The sequence below is a fragment of the Ovis canadensis genome, chromosome 3 (assembly GCF_042477335.2).
Source record: "Ovis canadensis isolate MfBH-ARS-UI-01 breed Bighorn chromosome 3, ARS-UI_OviCan_v2, whole genome shotgun sequence".
Taxonomy (NCBI): domain Eukaryota; kingdom Metazoa; phylum Chordata; class Mammalia; order Artiodactyla; family Bovidae; genus Ovis; species Ovis canadensis.
This window is the reverse complement of record NC_091247.1, coordinates 161,260,364-161,278,051: the sequence shown is the minus strand read 5'-3', so window position 1 is coordinate 161,278,051 and position 17,688 is coordinate 161,260,364. Positions and strand designations below refer to the sequence as shown.

The 17,688-nt window shown below is 38.5% G+C and overlaps 2 protein-coding genes across 7 annotated transcripts in view; one reads left to right on the top strand and one right to left on the bottom strand.

The window, feature by feature from the left end:
* The window catches only part of XPOT (exportin for tRNA), a 175,880-nt gene that overhangs the window by 46,619 nt on the left and 111,573 nt on the right, over positions 1–17,688 (top strand). For all 6 annotated transcript variants that reach the window (XM_069584743.1, XM_069584739.1, XM_069584740.1 and 3 more), the window contains one exon: positions 13,410–13,490. The gene's annotated coding sequence lies outside the window, so the exon portion shown is untranslated. The remainder of the gene's footprint in view (positions 1–13,409; positions 13,491–17,688) is intronic.
* Positions 1–17,688, bottom strand: part of C3H12orf56 (chromosome 3 C12orf56 homolog) — an 86,858-nt gene that overhangs the window by 11,866 nt on the left and 57,304 nt on the right. Inside the window, exons 6-9 of the mRNA XM_069584746.1 lie at positions 13,267–13,411; positions 7,682–7,788; positions 6,956–7,045; positions 1,358–1,481 (exon numbers count right to left, since the gene is read on the bottom strand). Of these exons, the coding sequence (XP_069440847.1) occupies positions 1,358–1,481; positions 6,956–7,045; positions 7,682–7,788; positions 13,267–13,411 (466 nt within the window). The remainder of the gene's footprint in view (positions 1–1,357; positions 1,482–6,955; positions 7,046–7,681; positions 7,789–13,266; positions 13,412–17,688) is intronic.

Sequence of the window (17,688 nt, the reverse complement as noted above, 5' to 3'; positions counted from 1 at the left end):
CCGGATGCCATGATCTTTGTTTTCTGAATGTTGAGCTTTAAGCCAACTTTTTCACTCTCCTCTTTTACTTTCATCAAGAGGCTTTTTAGCTCCTCTTCACTTTCTGCCATAAGTGTGGTGTCATCTGCATATCTGAGGTTATTGATATTTCTCCCGGCAATCTTGATTCCAGCTTGTGTTTCTTCCAGTCCAGCGTTTCTCATGATGTACTCTGCATGTAAGTTAAATAAGCAGGGTGACAATATACAGCCTTGATGTACTCCTTTTCCTATTTGGAACCACTCTGTTGTTCCATGTCCAGTTCTAACTGTTGCTTCCTGACCTGCATATAGGTTCCTCAAGAGGCAGGTCAGGTGGTCTGGTATTCCCATCTCTTTTAGAATTTTCCACAGTTTATTGTGATCCATACAGTCAAAGGCTTTGGCATAGTCAATCAAGCAGAAATAGATGTTTTTCTGGAACTCTCTTGCTTTTTCCATGATCCAGCAGATGTTGGCAATTTGATCTCTGGTTCCTCTGCCTTTTCTAAAACCAGCTTGAACATCAGGGAGTTCACAGTTCACGTATTGCTGAAGCCTGGCTTGGAGAATTTTGAGCATTACTTTACTAGCGTGTGAGATGAGTGCAATTGTGTGGTAGTTTGAGCATTCTTTTGCATTGCCTTTCTTTGGGATTGGAATGAAAACGGACCTTTTCCAGTCCTGTGGCCACTGCTGAGTTTTCCAAACTTGCTGGCATATTGAGTGCAGCACTTTCACAGCATCATCTTTCAGGATTTGAAATAGCTCAACTGGAATGCCATCACCTCCACTAGCTTTGTTTGTAGTGATGCTTTCTAAGGCCCACCTGACTTCACATTCCAAGATGTCTGGCTCTAGATTAGTGATCACATCCCATCATTATCTGGGTCATGAAGATCTTTTTTGTACAGTTCTTCCGTGGCACTTTGATACCTCTAATATTTTAGTAAAACTTTAAACAAACAAGTAATGCTAAGTTTGCACTACTCATATAGGTAAGGAAATGATAAACTAAGACAAGAACCTTAACCCTGATATATCTCTAAGATAGTGCTTTTTTACCCATTAGACCCCTGCTGTGAAATTATATACATAAATATCTTACAGAGACAGATATAAACAGATTTATCTAATATATACAGAATACTGTTTTCTCAGTATGCATACTTTAAAACATATAAAATGGATATAATATTGATGAATAGCTATCTAAGTTTTGAAGTTAATAACAAAATATTAACTTTGATTTAATTATGTTTCTATATTCTAGAACTCATGGTCCACATAGAAGAACTCGTATATATTGTAATTAGTGTATTCCAAAATTTTCATCTCACCTCAGCATCAAAAGACATCTCAACTGAAGTTGAGTCAGCCACCAACTGGATGTCAAACACAGGACCTGATTTTGGAATCTGAGGCTCACTAATTAAAATTACCAAAAGGTTAAATAGTGTTCCCCTGAAAAAAAATAAAGGCACTTAGTGAGTTAAGTTCAAAAAGAAAAACAGTGACACCAAGTTTTCAGGCACTGAATGTAATTATATTTAAGAGTATGAAGGACTGTGGACTGTTTATTTTAATTGAGGTATAATTGATTTATAATATTAGTTTCAGGTATACAATATAGTGATTCAAAAATTTTATAGGTTATACTCCATTTATACTTATTACACACTATTGGCTATATTCCCTGTCTTGCACAATATATCCTTGCAGCTTATTTATTTAATACATAGTAGTTTGTACCTCTTAGCTCCCTACCTCTATTTTGCCCCTCCCCCCTTCCCTCTGTCCACTGGTTAGAGCACTTAGTTTGTTCTTTATATCTGTGAGTCTGCTTCTTTTTTGTTAGATTCACTAGTCTTATTTTTTAGATTCTACATATAAGTGATATTGTAGAGTTTTTTGATTCTAGAAACTGTTTGTAACAAACCATTTCAGAGGTTTATTGTTCCACTAAAGATCACTAGCTATTAGTGAATAAAAGTAGTATTAAACTTCAGGTCTTTCAAATGCAGTGTACAGTCCCCTAATATATACTAATAACCCACATAAATGTTACTGCATATTTGAATAATATATCATACTATTTGAAAATAAAAAGGCTCACACACACAAAAATCACAATTCATAACATGCTTCCTGAGAAGCTAGGTCAGTAATCCCATTTTCATACATATAGTACAACCCCTACAAGGTTGAAAAAAAGCTGAAGGCAGACCACTAGAAAAATCCATTCCCTAATTGAAAACACTATCAGAGAAGCTTTGACAGAGAGGAGCAATAAAAGAATGTACATATAGGACTATATAGAAATCCTCTATATTCTTAAGCATTCCTTTCATAATGGAATAAAGAAGAATATAAACAGTCTTATTTAGTAATATTTGAGGCTGAAACTCCAGTACTTTGGCCACCTCATGCGAAGAGTTGACTCATTGGAAAAGACTCTGATGCTGGGAGAGATTGGGGGCAGGAGGAGAAGGGGACGACCGAGGATGAGATGGCTGGATGGCATCACGGACTCGATGGACGTGAGTCTGAGTGAACTCCGGGAGTTGGTGATGGACAGGGAGGCCTGGTGTGCTGCAATTCATGGGGTCGCAAAGAGTCGGACACGACTGAGTGACTGAACTGAACTGAACTGAATCTTTACAGTCATTTAAATTATTACCATGATACGTTTACCAAAATTCTAATAAAAGTGCAATTCCCCTCCTTCACCAACTCAAAAAACAAATCTAGTTCTCATATCTGCAAAAGAAGTTAGCACATTGTCAGTTACCACATTGCTCAAAAAAGCAGGATATGTCCTACAGGATATTTGCTAATGTTTTATTCAGGCTGTTTTAAAACAGCCACTTTATTTTCAGAAGACACTTCTCAAATCAACAAAATACTCTATTTAGAAGCTTTCCTGATACTAAGTTTGAATTGACATTCCATTCACTGTAATATTTAATTATAGTCCTTTATTTTCAGCAACAACTTTTTTTCAAACTATCATATATCCTAGGCTAAGGGGAGGAACTCTCAAATTCTGAGTCACTGCGGTAAGTTGAATACATGACTTCAACCATAAGAATACTTTAAAAAAAGGAAGGATTATAGCATATTTCAAGAATACAATGAAGTGGGTTGAACTAATAAAATCTCTACTTATGAAAAAATAAAGAGGAAAATGCTGAAATGAATAAATGTTTTTTTATTTGCTCAAATGGAATTTAATTTTAAATCTATCCCTTCTGCAATCTATTCCTTCTGCCAACTCAATTTAAAATCCATTAAGTCAATAATAGATAAAAGAAATTTTATTCTAAAATGGTATTTCATCCTGACTTATTATAATAGATACCTTAGGGTTGACATCACACCCTTAAAAATGGTACCAAGAGTTTGATACTTTTATTGTTTAGATTGTTATTATTCCCAATGTAAGATTTTTTTTAATGTATTACAGTATCTTAAGGTACAGAAATTGAAGGGCACATTCATGGTCTTATAAGTCATTATGTGTTATTTTGGTAAGCAGAATTTTAATATGGCTTCCAAGATTTGCATCCTGTAGTATATATGATCCCTTCCATAAAGTATGGTCAGGACATGGGAACATATTAGGCTTTCATTCTCATCATTAAGTTATATTAGATGAGAAAGGTGAAGAAATTTTGCAAATGTAATTAAGATCCCCAGTGAGTTGACTTTTGAGTTAATCAAAGAGAGATTATCCTGAGTGGACCTAAGCTAATGAGGCGAGTCCTTTAAAAGAGAGTTTAGGCCTTTTCTGAGCTCAGAGATATTCTCCTGCCAAGAAGCAAGCTGTCATGAGCTTTACAGCTATAAGGAAATTAATTCTGCTAACAACTACCCAAATGAGTTTGGAAGAGGGCCCCAAGCCTGAGACTGCAGCCCCAGCCAACCACCTTGATTACAGCCTTGTCAGACCCTGAGCAGAGGAGCCAGCTAAGCTGTATCCAGATTTCCTGATCCATGAAACTGTCAGATAATAAGTGTATGTTGTTTGAAGCCACTAAATTTGTGGTATTGGGTTGGTCAAAAAGTTCATTCGGGTCTGCCTGTAAGATCTATGGAAAAAGCCAAATGAACTTTTTGACCAACCCAATAATTTGTTACATAGCAACAGAAGATTATTAGTTGTATTAGACATTTACTGTGCTAGTTATTGGTACAGATAACATGATTTGACCACTATGAATATCAAAATTGACTGAAAAGTTAGTATTACAACCAACTACAGCAATATACTATATGTACCAAAGGACATGAGAAGAATTTGTTGTCTCAGTAAAGAAGCTTGATACAGTAGGGCTGATGTGGCAGAACCAAGTTAAGACAGAGCAATTAAAATGCAACACTTTACAACAGAGATTGGTAAGAATGATTTTCTCCAATTGGGATAAAGAAAAGTAAAGACCAAAAGGTGGACAAAAGGGGTAATGTGATTTAGCAATCATTTCAGTGTGGGAGAAGACATAAATATCAGACATAATTTTGAATCTCTCTCTTGGATATTGGGAAAATGGCAGTATCGTCAACTACATAAAGAAGTATGCAGAGAAAAAAAGTATGCAGAGAAAATAGCAGTATATTTTCCTTGTATGCTCTAGAGTAGGGGTCAACAAACTATGGCCTGCAGACACAATAGCCCAGAGCCTCTTTTTATAAATAAAACTTTATCGGAATACCGCTGTGCCCTTTCCTTTGCATATTGTCTATGGCTGCTTTTGTGACAATGGCAGAATTAAGTAGTTTCAACAGAGACTATGTAGCTTTTTGCAGAAACATTTGACCACCCTGCTGTAAAGCATAGTATGCCTATAGTCTTTGACACACAGCAAGTTGCTTCAGTTCAGTTCAGTTCAGTCGCTCAGTCGTGTCTGACTCTTTGTGACCCCATGAATCGCAGCACGCCAGGCCTCCCTGTCCATCACCAATGCCCAGAGTTCACTCAGACTCACGTCCATCAAGTCAGTGATGCCATCCAGCCATCTCATCCTCTGTCATCCCCTCCTCCTCCTGCCCTCAATCCCTCCCAGCATCAGAGTCTTTCCAATGAGTCAACTCTTTGCATGAGGTGGCCAAACTACTGGAGCTTCAGCTTTAGCATCATTCCTCCCAAAGAACACCCAGGGATGATCTCCTTCAGAATAGACTGGTTGGATCTCCTTGCAATCCAGGGGACTCTCAAGAGTCTTCTCCAACACCACAGTTCAAAAGCATCAATACTTTGGCGCTCAGCTTTCTTCACAGTCCGATTCTCACATCCATACATGACCACTGGAAAAACCATAGCCCTGACTAGACAAACCTTTGTTGGCAAAGTAGTATCTCTGCTTTTCAATATGCTATCTAGGTTGGTCATAACTTTCCTTCGCTTAAGATATGCTAATGACCATTATCAGTAAAGTTTATTTGTAAAAGTCTCTAATAAATAGCCTGGACAAAATAGTACTAAAAGTTCTTATTCTTCCTTCAGGTTCAAACATTTCAGAGTCCATGGCGCTCCTCCTTCTTCCACCTTATGATGCAAGAAATGTAGATAAAGTTGATTGAAAGGGTGGGAGGAAATTAAGATTTTAGCCAGACCATTGCCCAAGGATATAATTCATAGCCTATAAATCTCATAAAAAGGTCAAACAGCTAATATGCAAACACACACTTTCTGTGGCAAAGAATGCTGTTGTCCCACACTATACATTCTCCCATTCTTCCTTTGAATAACAGCTGTCCCACTGCCATCTAAAGTTTAGCTAGACATACAGAAGTCCAACTACAGACACGTTTTGCAGCCTTTTTTGTGGCTAGAAATGCCGTATGCCTAAAATTTTCAGCAATAGAAGGAAAGCAAAACTACTACGCAGTCCATGGGATCTCAAAGAGTGGGACACGACTCTGACTGAACAGCAACAACAAAAGTCTTCTATGCCTTGCTTTAAAAAGAAATTTGGGAAGCTGCTCTATAGCACAGGAAGCTCAGCTGGGTGCTCTGTGATGACCTAGAGGAGCAGGATTTGCAGCTGTGGGGAGGGGGGAAGGGGGAGTAGGTGAGAGGGAGGTTCGAGAGAGGGGATGTATGTATACTTACAGCTGATTCACGTTGTTGTACAGCAGAAACTAAACAGCATTATAAAGCAGTTATACTCCAATTTTAAAAAATAAGTAAATAAAAATATATTCCTAAGTAAAAGGAAGAAATTTCCTTGCCCTTCCTGATTCCCACAGGGTGTGATGAAGGCAAGAAGTTCAGCCAGCTAACCATGAGGACAAAGACAGCATGATAGAAGACAGTAGAGCAACAAAAAGGAGGAAACCTAGGTCTCTGGCTGATCTTATAGTAAAAAGTGTGGCTCTTTACTCTGGACTAATATGTAAGAAACATGTAAATTTCTCTCTTCTTTGGGACACATATTTTGAAGTAACTTTATTACACCTCTTACCCTCCAATATTCACTCCAAGATTGCATGCATGCTAAGTCACTTTGGTCGTGTCCAACTCTTTGTGACCCTATGAACTGTAGCCCGCCAGGCTCCTCTATCCATGGGGTTCTGCAGGCAAGAATACTGGAGTGGGTTGCTATGCCTTCTTTCAGGGGATCTTCCCAACCCAGGGATCAAACCTGTGCATTGCAGGCGGATTCTTACCACTAAGCCACCGGGAAAGCCCCTTGGTCTTCAGATGACGACAAAAGATGAACTTAGGATAACAAAATCTCTGTGCCCTCAATAATCAGAGAGAACTCAGTATACACCAATTAATCTGTTCATCACAGAAGGAAGTGAGAGACAAAAGAGTTTAATATATTTACAAAGGGATCAAGCAGAGAAGTCAAAGAATTATGAGTTCTGGAAGACACTCGAAAGAGTAGTTAGTGGGTTGCAGCTACAAGATCTCAGTGTTTAAAAGGCCTTACTTCTTAGCTGCTAATATGTTCAGGCGCAATGACTCAGTTTCTGTTTCTCTGAACATCCGTCCCAGAGTCTGTATAATTTCAATGCACACCCTGTAAAACAAAGAAGAAAATGTCACAGAAATGGCATGACTTCTTTATGAGTTCAGAATTTCACAAAATCAGTAATCCTTAATAGAATTACATTCAGATACCCATTTAAAAAAAAAGTATAGGAAGGAAATTCTGTATATCAAATTGCCAACATTGGTTGCAAGCCTATTCTGTGATGGCTACATGGTAAGTACTCAAAAATATTTGTTGAATGAATAAATTAATAAGTGCATGTCAAGATTACAAGTCATTATCATATTGATTTTTGCACTTAGTTTTTGCAAAGTGTTAATGATAATCACACTATTTTAAAACAAAATTTAATCATTTTAACTGTTTCAAGTAGGTAATTTTTCAAAATTTCAAATGTAAAAATGGGGATAAGTGAAAGGTGTCTTTCCTTCATAAGGTGTCTTTCCTGATTTTTTTCTCCTTTGGGGACAGCCAGTATTACTAGTTTCTTATGTAGTTTTTGACCACACAATTAGAACAAAATAAATGCTATTTTAAAAAATCTATGTGAAGCAAAATTTGCAGCATTATTTATCATTAAAACAGTACATATTTTGCCCAGTGCCTTCCATTTATTTAACATCCAGGGGAAAAAATATCTGTGATTAGCCAGTTAGTACTTACACCAGCTCATCAGCCCTTTGGGTTCTATTGTGAAGTGCATTCTTATCCCTAGACTCTGGCAAGTATTCATGAAGTTTATTCACTAGGAAATAGAAAAGGTCACTGGTCTGTGAAAGCAAGCAGGAAAGAAATGGTAATTAAGTTCAGTTCAGTTCAGTTCAGTCACTCAGTCTTGTCTGACTCTTTACGACCCCATGGGCTGCTTCATGCCAGGCCTCCCTGAGTTACCTGTTGGCAAAACTGTCAATTCTTCCATAATAAAAATAAGAAATTATTTGTTCTTTGATTAGGGAGAAAGGGATTTACAATCTCTCTCATTAATGCTGCTGCTGCTGCTAAGTCGCTTCAGTCGTGTCTGACTCTGTGCAACCCCATAGACGGCAGCCCACTGGGCTCCTCCGTCCCTCGGATTCTCCAGGCAAGAATACGGGAGTGGGTTGCCATTTCCTTCTCCAATGCATGAAAGTGAAAAGTGAAAGTGAAGTTGTTCAAGTCGTGCCCGACTCTTAGCGACCCCATGGACTGCAGCCTACCAGGCTCCTCCGTCCATGGGGTTTTCCAGGCAAGAGTACTGGACTGGAGTGCCATTGCCTTCTCCACTCATTAATGCTAGCATAACCCAAATTGAAAACATACTTTTACTTACAACCAGGAGACCACTGTCCTGCTGAACAGAACCAGAGCTAAAAATAAGCAGGTGATGCTGGGAGACGATTTCACCATTAATATTGAAGATCAGCCAGAAGTAGATATATAATTTAGGCAAGTCATTAAGTCACCTTGGAATAACAATGTTAAATGGGGGCCACTATATGTCTGGCCTTTCCAAAGTAATATGGCTTTTGTGAGAATATGTCTAGAAAAAAACTCATTGTGAAATGTTTACTAATTCAAAAACAAATGAATGGCAGTGGTACAGCCTGTGAAGATGGTGCATAATGATTTTAATACTTCTGTTAAAACAGTGGAAATGTAGATTGCCATTTCTGCCAAAATAAACACTGACTTAAGAGTGGGGGAACCAGTTTTTTGTGTGTTCCTATCCAGTCTCATGAGATAATTGAGCACGACAATAAGCACTGGCCCATGAAATGAGGCAAGTTGGTACTAATGAGAAATAGGATGTAATTGCTTCTGTTTTCTATTTCTCTGTTGTTCCTTTTCTCCCCAGGACTTTTTCATTCACTTGTGGCAACCTAGACTCCTTGTTTAGACAGGTACATGTGTGCTCTTATTTAGTTAATGTGGCATGAGAAGAGGCTGGGATGGCAAGTGGAGAATGGGAAGGAGAAGAAGGGCAAATGGACACCTTGGCCCACTGAGAAGTGCTGGGATTTAGCCAGTGCCCTGGTGAATTAGCAGAGTACGGTAGCTTTACACGCTGACTCTGGAGCCAGGCTGCATGTATGCTCAGTTGTGTCCAGCTCTTTGCGACCCCATGGACTGTAGCCCGCAGGCTCCTCTGTCCATGGGATTCTCCAGGTAAGAATACTGGAGTGGGTTGCCATTGCCTCCTCTAGGAGATTGTCCCAACCAAGGGATCAAGCCTATGTCTTCTGCATTGGCAAGTGGATTCTTTACCACTTGAGCCACCTAGGAAGCACGGTTCCGCCACTGGGTAGCTGCAGGATGTTTGGCAAATTACTTATATATTCTATAGCTCTTCATCTCTAAAATGGGATTAATAGAATCACCTCATGAAGTTGATGTTAGAATTAATAAGATATTATTTGTAAAGCCTGAACAGTACTCAACATATTGTATGTGCTTAATAAATATCAGTGATTATTGTAATTGCCCACCTGCTCAGTGGTTCAGGAATTTTCATGTTTAAAATATCTTCCACCTACTAGCAACAACAGGGAAGAATCTCAAAAACATTATGTCAAAAGAAGCCAAACACAAACTCCAGTACAATTCCATGTAACTGAAATTCTAGGAACAGCAAAATTAATCTATGATAGAAGATGCAATAGTTGCCTGAGGACATGGATCAGAGGAAACTGAGTGCCAGAGGGCACAATTTAGCCCTAAGAGGTGATAGGTGTAAGTAAGTGTAAGTGTTAGTCGCTTAGTCGTGCCCGACTCTTTGTGACCCCATGGACTGCCGCCAACCAGGCTCAGATTTTCCAATCAAGAATACTGGAGTGGGTTGTCATTTCTTTCTCCAGGGGATCTTCCCTGACCCAGGGATCAAACCCGGGTCTCCTGCACTGCAGGCAGATTCTTAACCAACTGAGCTACAAGGGAAGAGGTGATAGAAATGTTCTAAATCGTGGTTGCTGCTGCTGCTGCTAGTCGCTTCAGTCGTGTCCAACTCTGTGCGACCCCATAGACGACAGCCCACCAGGCTCCCCCGTCCCTGGGATTCTCCAGGCAAGAACACCAGAGTGGGTTGCCATTTCCTTCTCCAATGCATGAAAGTGAAAAGTGAAAGTGAAGTCACTCAGTCGTGTCCAACTCTTAGCAACCCCATGGACTGCAGACTACCAGGCTTCTCTGCCCATGGGATTTTGGGTGGTGTTTATACAGTTATATACATTTGCTAAAACTTTTTAAACTATGTGTTAAAACTCTTTAAACTCTTAAAATATATGTGCATTTAATTATATGTAAATTGGACCCCAGTATTTCTCTGAAGAAGATATACAAATTGCCAGTAAGCATGGGAAAAAATGCTCAACATCACTAACCATTAGGGAAATGTGAATCAAAACTACTAGATACACCCTAACACCCATCAGAATGATTGCTTCAAAAAATCAGTAAATAACAAGTCTTGGCAAGGAGTGGAAAAACTGGAGACTTTATGCACTGTTGGTGAGAATGTAAAATGGTACAGCTGCTGTGCAAAACGTATGGCAGTGCCTAAAAAATTTAACAATAGAACTACTATATGATTTAGCAATTCTGCTTCTAACTGGGCTCCAAAAAGAATTGGAAGCAGGGTCTTAAAGAGAGATTCACACATCCATGTTCATAACAACATTATTCACAATAATTAAAACATGGAAGCAATCCAAGTGCTAATCAGTGGATGAATGAATAAATAAAATGTGGTATTACATGTCTGAAATATTATTTGACCTTAAAAGGAAGGAAATCCTGACATATCCTTTAACTTCAGTGAATCTGGACGACATCATGCCAAGTGAAATAAGCCAGTCACAAAATGATAAGTGCTGTATGATTCCACTTACATGAGATGTTTAGAATAATCAAACTCATAGAAGCACAAAGGAAAATCATGGTTGCCAGGGGCTCAGGAAGGGGAAAAGAGGAATTATTGTTTATTGAGTATAGTTTCAGTTCTGTAAGATGAAAAGAGGTCTGGAGATGGATGGTGGTGATGGTTACACAACATGGATACATAACATTGATCTACACACTTAAAAATGGTTAAGATGGTAAATTTTATATGTTTAAAAACTGAAGGGAAAAAAACTTCATGAATAAAAAATGAAGGGTTGGGAAAGAACATATCTAGACAACTCTTTGGGGACTTCTTTGGCAGTCCAGTGGTTAAGACTTCAAGCTCCCAATGCAGGGGACACAGGTTTGAACCCTGGTTGGGGAACTGAGATCCTGTATGCCACATGGTTTGGCCAAAAAAAAAAAGAAGAGAGAGAACTCTTTCATTCATTCATTGAACGTATAACGATTTAATCCAGCCATGTGGCAAGTACTATGCGAAGTAATGCAAATAACATCTTAAGCAAAACAGACTAACTGGACATGATATCTGTACTCCTAAAGTTTTCAGTTTAGTCAGCCTATGAAAAAGTCTTTTCAAAATTTAAAAGTTTTATTGTAATAGAAGAATAAAAATTACCTAACTGAGGAAAATTATACCCCAATAAAGTTGATTTTTAAAAGGGAAAATGATACACAGTTGATCCTTCAACAACAAGGGGTGGAGGTTTGGGGGGAGTTAAAAGTGCTCATCCTCTTCACCATCAAAAATCTGAGTATAACTTACAGTCAACCCTCCATATCTGTGATTCCATACCCATGGATTCAACCACATGTGATCATGTAGTACTATAGTATTTACTGTTGAAAGAATTAACATCTAAATGGACCAAGCAGTTCAAACTAATGTTCAAGGGTCAACTATATATAAATTACTATAATTATATTATATTATGTTGTTTATTATATTATTATAATTATAGTATTATAAGAATATGGCTATAATTATTCATTATACTAATCTTATTATAATTTACAAATATATATATATATAATTTCCCATCCTCTTACCCAAGAACCAAAAATTAGAGCTACCTCTAAGCTAATAATGTGGTGTATTCCTAACAGGGTCTGTCTAGCACAAGCATTTTAGATGATACAGCACTGCAGCATCATCCCTGCCTGCCTCAATGCTGGGAACACTTGACAGACTATTCCCTATAGCTACTATGGCCTCTGGTTAGGGGGATCAACCATCCCAATTGCAATTGGTCTAGCTTTTGCACTACAAGCCCCAAGTGCAAGTGCCATGAACTTCCTCAGTCCCAGACACACTGGAACAGTTTGTTACCCTACTCTGGGTAAACCAGGGTGGTTGGTCATCAGACATATGAAGCACTCAGAATCTAAGAAGTATGGCAGCAACTATGTATGAGGCCAGGAGCCAGAATCAGCCTCATTAGCACAGTACCAGTACTAACCTGGGCTTCTCAATGCCTTCACCTAAAACTGGATGACACTAAGTCAGTCTTCCAGAGTAAGTCTGTAACTTGCCGAATGGGAGAGCTAGATCACTTTCACTTCTCAGAAGTCACCTTTTTAAAAAATTATTTTGTTTATTTATGTCTGTGCTGGGTCTTCGTTGCTGTGCAGTCTTTTCTCTAGTTGTGGCAAGCAAGGGCTAGCTACTCTCTATTGTGATACTCAGGCTTCTCATTGCTTCTCTTGTTGTGTAGCACAGGCTCTAGGGTATGTGGGCTCAGTAGTTGTGGCCTGCACGCCTAGTTGCTCCACAGCCTGTGGAATCTTCCTGGATCAGGGATCAAATCCATGTCTCCTGTATCGGCAGGTGGATTTTTTACCACTGAACCGCCAGGGAAGCACAGGAGTCACCTTTAACAAGATGAATGTACTTAGTGCCACTGAACTATACAGTTAAATATGGTTAAGATAGTTTTGTATTATATGACTTTTACCACAATAAAAATTTTTTTAAATATATCAATCCTACACTTAAAAGTGTATTTAATTCTATTTTTGTTTTAGGGGAACATGCACATAAAACTTCTTGATAACTGCTTTATCTCACTGTCTTATACTTCTTGCATGCCAGGAGCTTCCCCTGGCCTTCTCTCTTTTTTTCACTCTGTCAACCCAGCCCATGTGAGCTACCATCTTTTTGCTACTGCTCTCTTCTCTCTTCCATGTCCCTGTGATTACATCACAGCATTTCAAGCATTGAGACGATTGCATTAAATTTAATCAACGTTTTTTTAAAAAACAGCATCAGAATACAAGATATTTATTTCTATTTTACTTTATGCTTGAATATGCTACATTTGATAAACAGGTAAAACAAGTTTAAAAGATTAAAAATAAGACAAAACACCTACTTTCCAGAAAAGTCTTTTCAGAATGAAGTTTTTCTGGGCTGTTACTTTAAGTTCCATAATTAAACAAAGTATCTTCCTCAACGTGTTGTCTTTAAGAAAAAGTTCAGATTTAAGCTGACCAAAGTGCTTAATTTTCTCCTCAGATCTACAGAAAGAAAAGAAAATTTGCCATGAAAGAAAATGATTAGAAACAGCGGTTGAGAAATATCAACAATTATTGACAGGTATGTAAAACTTCGTTACTAATGAAATTTTTTTCTTTGGTTCCCTGAGGCATTTTATTTGCATGTATGTATTACATCCCTAAAAAAAGAATTCAAGGACTTTTCCCTGCTGTGTGTTTTCATCTTGCTTATTCATGGTCCTTGATGCCAGCTGAGGTTGTTGGTACAGTGAAACCAAACTGATGTGACAGGAGCAGGTTATTCCACCATTTCCCCACATCTTTGAGTTGCATATCAAATCTGAAGCTGATCACTCCACACTTATTTAGCCTGTCTGCGAGGTTCCCACAATCTTCCCAGCCCTGTGATCATCGATTATTTCAAATTCGCCAGTGTAACCGTGCTTCATCATGGAAGATGACTTTGGAGCACAGCCTAATAAGCATTTGGCATTTGCCTCTCTTTGAGGCATTGTTGATACTCTTGAAAGCATTAGCCAGGACATTCATGGTGCCACCATCATGGCAGGATGGGAAGATGGCTGGAAGAGGACTAATGGAATATTAGTATAGTTTTGTACTTCCAACTTAATTACTTATCAGTAATGAAATCTGCTCCTTGTAGCCCTTCAGGCTCCTCTGTCCATGGAATTTTCCAGGCGAGAATACTGGAGTGGGTCACCATTTCATCCTCCAGGAGATCTTGACCCAGGGAACGAACTCGCATCCCCTGCATCTCCTGCACTGCAGGCAGATTCTTTCTTTACTGCTGAACCACTGGGGAAGCCTCTAAATCGAACTGTTTATTACTCTCCAAACACATTTCTTACCATGCCCCTTTACTCTAGCTGTACCTATCCCGAATCTTCTGTCCCTCTTTCATAGTCTATCTCAGAGTTTGTTTGTATACCATTTACCATAATCCATGAGTCATATGTAATATTATTTGCATACTATTTTTCCTTTAAGTCAACTCATTTTTTCCTAGAGAAATTTCTTTACGAAGAAAACTTATTACTACTTCACAAGGGAAAAACCAGTACTGTTTGCTATAATTAGCAGGTAACTGTAAAAACAGCTTGAAAGCAACAAAATTCTAAGTTGATGCTCCCTATTTTGAGCCTGAAGTCTGCTCTCCCTTTGACAAAAGGGCAGATAAGTATGTTAGAGACCTGCCTCTACTGGCACCAAGTCAAGAGATTCTCTCTGATGAGATCAGACAAGTTGGAAGAGAGAATCACTTTTTTACTGTGGAATTCAAAGTCATCTCATGCCATGTCAGAAAACCACATGACGTCACCCCACATCATTGCCACACGTCTGTTCCACACTTCAGGAAAAGCTGGCTTCGCTGAAATGAGTTAACACCTTCTCCTTAGGGCTTTCCCTAATTCTACCAACCATGGAGACCCTCTTCCATAGCCTTTTTTCCATACTTCACTCCATTGCAGTTCTTTGTGTACTTGTCCTGGCCCCTCAGCTGATTTGCAGCAACTTGAAAAACCATTAACAGTTTGGATGTTGTTTCCGTCTCCCACTGTGCTCAGCAATAACAACTGCACTTACCTAAGCACTGACTCTGTGGCAGGCTCTGGCCTGGGTACTCCTCATGGACTAGCTCACTCAGTGTCACTAGGTGGGCTGAGCTGGGAATTACTATCACGTTTACAGGACATTAGGTTAAGTAGCCTGTCCAAGCTCACACAACCAGTGATTCAGAAAAGCAGGGTGCAAAGTAACAGTAAGAGAGCTGTTTCATGTTCTGTGTAGATCAATGGAAATGTCTTAGAATTTCTGACTTAAGGTAAAAATATTTTTACCACTTACTGTAGAAATCTTGTTATCAGACACTTATTCCAATAATACTACATAGAATCTTGGTTCTTGCCCACTACCTCCCACTTTATTAAAAAAAACAAATATAAGATGCTCTCTTCTATCCAATCAATGAACCTCTCTTATTAACATAAAAATTAAGACTTTCTGAAAAATAGTCTCTTTTCTAGTAAAGACACCAGAGTAGAAATGAACATGAAGAGATCAATCTTAGCCATCAAAAAGGCCACAAATAACAAATGTTGGCAAGGATGTGGGGGAAAAAAGAATCCTTGTACACTGTTAGGGCTTCTCTAATAGCTCAGTTGGTAAAGAATCTGCCTGCAGTGCAGGAGACCCCAGTTCGATTCCTGGGTTGGGAAGATCCCCTGGAGAAGGGATAGGCTACCCACTCCAGTATTCTTGGGTTTCCCTTGTGGCTCAGCCAGTAAAGAATCTGCCTGCAGTGAGGGAGACCTGGGCTCGATCCCTGGGTTGGGAAGATTCCCCTGGAGAAGGGATAAGGCTACAGTCTTCTGGCCTGGAGAATTCCCTGGACTGTATAGTCCATGGGGTCACAAAGAGTTGGACACAGCTGAGCAACTTTCACTTTCACTTGTACACTGTTGGCAGGAATGTAAATTGGTGCAGCCACTATGGAAAACAGAATAGAGGTTACTCAAAAAACTAAAAATAGAACTACCATGTCACCCAAGTGCCCACTCCTGGATACTTATCTGAAAAAAAAAAGAAAATACTAATGTGAAGATACATGTACCCTCAATGATCATAGGACCATTATTTACAATGGCTAATGGATGTAAGTAACCTCAGCAGATGAACGGATAAAGAAAATATGGTGTGTGTGTGTGTGTGTGTGTGTGTGTGTGTATGTGTATATATATATAATTTTAGTTGCCAAGTCATGTCCAACTCTTGTGACTCTATGGACTATAGCCTGCCAGGCTCCTCTGTCCCATGGGATTTCCCAGGCAAGACTACTGGAGTGGGTTGCAATTTCCTCTTCCAGGGCATCTTCCTGACCCAGGGATCAAACCTGTATCTCCTGCATTGGCAGGCAGATTCTTTATCACTGAGTCACCAGGGAAGCCATATATGTATGTATGTGTGTATACACACACACACACACACAGGAATACTACTCAGCCATAAAAAAAAGAATGAAATCCTGCCATTTGTAGAACATGGATAGACTTGGGGGGTATTATGCTAATTGAAATGTCAGACAGAAAAAGGCAGGTACTGTATGATATCACTTATATGTGGAATCTAAGAAATAAAACAAACTAATGAATATAGAAATAGACTCACAGTTACAGAGAACAAACTAGTGGTCACCAGTGAGGAGAGAGAAGGGAAGAGGGACGAGGTAAAGGTATGGCATTAAGAGTATAAACTAGTATGTATAAAATAAATAAGCTGCAAGGATATATCATACAGCACAGGGAATATAGCCAATATTTTGTAACAATTTTAAATGGACTATAATCATTAAAAATTGTGAATCATGATGTTGTATACCAAAAACATAATATTATAAATCAACTATACCTGAATTTAAAAAATAAAAGAATTCAGTAGTAACAGTCATAGAGGCAGATGAACATGATTTTGAGTATGGGGGCACAGTCAGATAGACTGGTCAGTATCCTAGATCTGCCCCTGTTCCTGAGTAACTACCAAGGGCAAGTTCCCTAGTGTCTCTATACCTCAGTTTTCCCATCTGTAAAATGAGGATGATGATAGTACCTATCCCACTGTGCTGTTTTGATATTTTAGTTATTTCATGTGCTTAGCATACAATAAGTATTTAATAAATATGATCTAAATAAGAATAAGCTTTGAGATCTTGCTTCCCTATATGCATTTCAAATTATTGCCATATTTCATATGGTAATAAATTTTTCATATTTAAAAAATAACCATAAAATCCCTCTGCTAAGAACTCAAATAAACAGCAGATATGTAGTTTTCACAAACAAATGAGCTTAGAAAAGCAAAAGCCCAGAAAAAATACAATATCAGCACAATCATTTTGAAATTGAGTTTCCAGTTTTTCCCACTGGGAGTCAGCAATTTGCTAAGATTCATATAGAAATGAACTGTTTTTAATCTTTTGGCACCTATGATAATAGATTATAATATCAAACTATTTTTTTCAAAAAGGCAAAAACAAATTTCATAAGAAAAGGCACACTAAACTCTTCATATTGAAAATCAATTCATACGTAAAGTGAGGTCTTATCTTACCTCATAAATTCAAATTAGATTCAGTGGTCTATATTTCTACAGAGAAGTTATGGATAATCACAGTTTCTCTGAAAATTCAGAGAATATTTGCTTTTAGATAGATGACAAACTTCGACTAATTTAAATAAGAAAAAGTCTAGTGCCAGAAGACTCCATTATTCAGTTTAGGAATA